Source organism: Limulus polyphemus, unplaced genomic scaffold, assembly GCF_000517525.1.
Source record: "Limulus polyphemus unplaced genomic scaffold, Limulus_polyphemus-2.1.2 Scaffold5747, whole genome shotgun sequence".
Classification (NCBI taxonomy): Eukaryota; Metazoa; Arthropoda; class Merostomata; order Xiphosura; family Limulidae; genus Limulus; species Limulus polyphemus.
The window spans coordinates 23,243-27,753 of record NW_013671357.1 but is presented as its reverse complement, the minus strand read 5'-3'; the positions used below and the strand labels follow the sequence as shown (position 1 = coordinate 27,753).

General features: G+C 30.3%; 1 protein-coding gene across 1 annotated transcript in view; it reads right to left on the bottom strand.

Annotated features, from left to right (window-relative positions):
* Positions 1-407: 407 nt before the first annotated feature.
* Positions 408-4,511, bottom strand: part of LOC106472934 (copine-8-like) — a gene marked incomplete at its 5' end in the record, with an annotated part of 26,125 nt that continues 22,021 nt past the window's right edge. Inside the window, one exon of the mRNA XM_022401469.1 lies at positions 408-2,940. Coding sequence (XP_022257177.1) covers positions 2,737-2,940 — 204 coding nt within the window. The remainder of the gene's footprint in view (positions 2,941-4,511) is intronic.

The window sequence follows — 4,511 nt, the reverse complement described above, 5'->3', positions numbered from 1 at the left end:
ACTTAACAGGTTTCACATCTCTCTGAAAGTAAACCTGAAATTTAGTTTACAGATATCTGTAACTGTCTAGTTCACTCACAGTTTTTTCACTACGAAGCTCTCATTACATCTTGAAGTAGTGATTGTAATGAATTTTTCTGTTACATTTCTTGTCCAAAAAGGTTAATATAGAAGGAAATTAATGTTGCTTTGTTGTTTGTATACAAATTTACAATGTCGAAACTCACTACAGATGTAAATTTGGGAAAATAAAATAACTATTGTTTCCAATATGAGTGAAGAGTTACTATTTAACTACCGAGTATAACTTAAGTAGTAATTGTGATTATATCATAATTATATTAAATCTGCATGTTTATAGTTACTAGTTAACTTGAGAATACATGTAAGACAAACTTCTCAGCAAATAGGATAAAAATTCTTTGTTACAAAAAAAATTTTGGTTCTACATACACTAAGTTATTCACTTTTAATTTAGTTTTGAAAACAACAACAAAAAAGCACATAATATAACATTAATATAATTTGGTTATAACAATATTTGTTACTAATGGCCACAGTAATGGTGTTGCTTTTGCATCACTGAGTATAATTTAGTTTTATAATAATCCATCAATTATCTAACATTAAAAATCTATATAACTTCCTGGCTTATAATTTATCTTTTTATTTTAATTCCAGATACTTATTTTCACTTAACCTACTTCCTGTTTATAAAAACTTATGATCACACATCAAAACACCAATAAATTCCTCATAGCAAGTAATATAATAATCTAAAAATGGAAAAGCAATAGATGGATATTATACATAACATCAGGAGTCACAATATGAACTCCACTGATCAGAACAAGATGTGTGTAAAGCCAAGAAACTTTGTTCTGTGTTAAATACGTTTATGTGGTCTGAATAAACTATTGAATACAGATTGATTCAAATCTTCGGTTTATGAATGATAAAATGAAAGTACTAGAGCTTTTTACCTCGTTAAAAGTTTTGTTTATCTCAAGTTTATGGCCCCAAAACAGGTGAATTTCACCATGATGAAAGAGCCTAGTACTTTCACTTAATGTGTTCAAACTGTTACTTTTAAGAAAAGTGCGAGAAAAGGCAGTTGCATCTTTGTAAATACTGTTATGGACAAAAGCTACAGATATAAGGACCACTTGAAAGTTTACATAACAATCAGCCCATCTGTTCTTCACAAGTTTGTTCATGTACATATGAATATCTAAGTGAGCTCTAAGCCTTGAAATACAAGTTCTACAGATAAGTCCAATATACTTCAATATAAACAATTATTAAAGTAAAAGACAAAGTCTTAGGTCCAAATTGAAGGACTCACAAGTACTATAAATGAATAGTCAGCAATATGCTGAAAAACACTTAGAATGTCAAATTATTCTTTACAGAACAAACATGAAACACGAATTGAAAAATATCTAGTATAAATCTCAATTCACTATTGGAAAACTTCTACTAATGCTTGTTGAATTTAGTCAGCTTATTAGAGTTTTGTACTAAATGATCATCTAAATTTGGAAGTCACTGTATATAGCATTATGTGATAGCAAACTATTGTTATTGTTGAATATATGTTTCCTACAAAAGATGCCTTTTATTTGTTATATCTATTCTTTTAGTGAAAATATTATCAAAGGAAAAAAATCTCAATTGCAAAAATGTAAGGATGATTCAAAACAGTAGTTATATAAAAGTGGCACTTATATTAAACACTTAGATTAAAAACAATCACAACAGACATTTAAGAACACTGTGAATTTAGGGAAAACATACTTTGTAACACTACATGCCATTAACAATAGTGGGACTTTAGAGTTAACATACTCCGCATCACTACAAGCCATTAACAATAGTGGGACTTTAGGGTTAACATACTTCGCAACACTACCAGCTATTAACAATAGTGGGACTTTAGGGTTAACATACTTCATAACATTACAAGCCATTAACAATAGTGGGATTTTAGGGTTAAAGTACTCCATAACACTACAAGCCATTAACAATAGTAGGACTTTAAGGTTAAAATACTTCATAAAATTACATGCTGTTACAAACAGTGAGACATCATAATTACACTTCATTTACTTTATCTGTTTTACACCATAACATTTGTTGTTCATGTAACTTATAACAGACAATTACCATATCTGTCCTATTCCACCCAGCTTGGTGAGGTCTGTTATTGGCCTTGTTGCCACTGGATATGGCAGATATAATGTGGTTGACATAGTATTAAATATTCTTCTTTGCTTTCCCTCACAAGTTCTTACAATATTTCACAATATTATATGCATGAAAATTACATTTAACAAAGACAAAGTATTCGTGAATAAACATCAATCCATATATATATATGTCAACAGGATTTTAATATGGCACAGGTAACAGCAAACTTGGGAGTAGTTTTAAAGCTTGTTTGAGAAAAAGACTTATTATGACACATTTTGTGAAATGACTATGTAGTCATGTATACCTGTCTCCATACTCATTTTTTTTTTTTTTATCGACAGTCTAGGCCAGATGATGGAAATCGTGCTTTTAAAATACAAAAAATGTTTGGTGAAAAAAAAAATAGGCACAATTGGTGCAGAAGCTGCAATAAATATCCCTTTAAAAATGGGAAACAGAATGAAAAACAGATAAACTTAAAATTTAGTGAAATAGCTCCAGTCATATTCAGTGCTCCATGCACCAAGAAGGAAGAGGTCCAACTTATGTTGTACTTGAGCTTCCAGCTATGCTGCTGAATGTTGGAGGAGGCGAAGCTGAAGCTTGAGGTGGAAGTTTAGCTTTAATCCCTCGTTTCTTCATATATTCTATGAATTGGTCTGGAATTTCTGCAAGCACTTCTTTAGCTAATCTAGCCTGATTTGTAATCCAACTTGATCCAGATAGGAACTCCCTAAATGGTACAAACTAAAACAAAAGAACTCAAGTTTATTACATGTTATGTTATTATACATAAAGTATTACTGTTCCTCTTCAAAAGGGAGATAAGGTGGAGTTATTCATTGATTATTATTACTATATAAAACTACCTGATGAAAATTATTCACTTATTATCTAAGTTAATATATAAGTTACCTATGTAGTAATGGTAAACAATATGTTAAATAAAAGTTTTATTAAATCATCTGCTTGTAGATAGTTTATTAGTCAGGAAGCTTTGGGTTTGTTAAGCCTTCCATTACTCAGTGTTCAATTAAGTGTGACATTAACAATTCTATGTAATTAATATAAAAAAATGTAAAATAACCATTTGTCTAGAAATAGTGGACATGGTAAATGTGAAATGTGCAATTGGTGTCAGTTTTTCATACAAAATGAAAGGAGACATGAAATTTAAGTAAATCTTAACAGTTAGTAGCTTATTTAAGTATGACTGTGGCTACATAATTTGTTTGACTAAACTACAGTTAAAGCATACAAAATTACTGCTTGCGAGCAAGTACATTATCATAAGAGTACTTTATGTATCTAATTAAACATTAGTGATTACAGTGTTTTGTTAAAATGTATATAATAAATAAACTTAGGCTATAAGACAAAGAAGTAATTCACAACACAGTTCATAGTGAAACACTATTATATTCCCGATAACACTGTTGTCCATTGTCATTTAGTTAAAAGCTAAATCCTTGTCGTGTCTGCACAAGACATATAGGGCTAATTCTTTTGAACTCTGGTGTCATGTGGCACAGACAGATGAGACAACGAGTCCAAAGCACAAAGCCACTTAATCATGCTGTACCACACTGGCAATAAAACAAGTTAAATATATTAACAATTCCTTAAAACGAAAATTTTTTCTAGTGGTGACACAATATTTTTTGAGAGCAAACAATCATTACTTCTAGTTACCATAACAACAGGAATTAGTTCAGTACAAACTTTGAGTAGCGTGACCTTCTAACCGAACTTACATATTTTATTACTCTTAAGGTAACGTGACCTTCTAACCGATCTTACATATTTTATGACTCTTTAGGTAACGTGACCTTCTAACCGATCATACATATTTTATGGCTCTTCAGGTAACGTGACCTTCTAACCGATCTTACATATTTTATGACTCTTTAGGTAACGTGACTTTCTAACCGATTTTACATATTTTATGACTCTTCAGGTAACGTGACCTTTAAACCGATCCTACACATTTTATGACTCTTCAAGTAATGTGACTTCTAACTGAACCTACATATTTTATGACTCTTCACACAAGGCCGAAAAACTGCAGTATTAGTGATTTAAGCTTCGAAATCACACCATGTTCGTAGTACCAACCTTATATTAATGTGGTTTTCAAGACATATATATATAAAAATTAAAGCAAAAAAGCAATGTTTTCAAAAAAATCTAATCACTATAACCTGTTAATCCTTTAAGTTCTTTCTAATGAAGATAGTATTAGATTTACACTATATTTTCATTTATAAAGATTGTTCTTTCAACCTATACCATAACTTACAAGTTCAAAATTTATATAT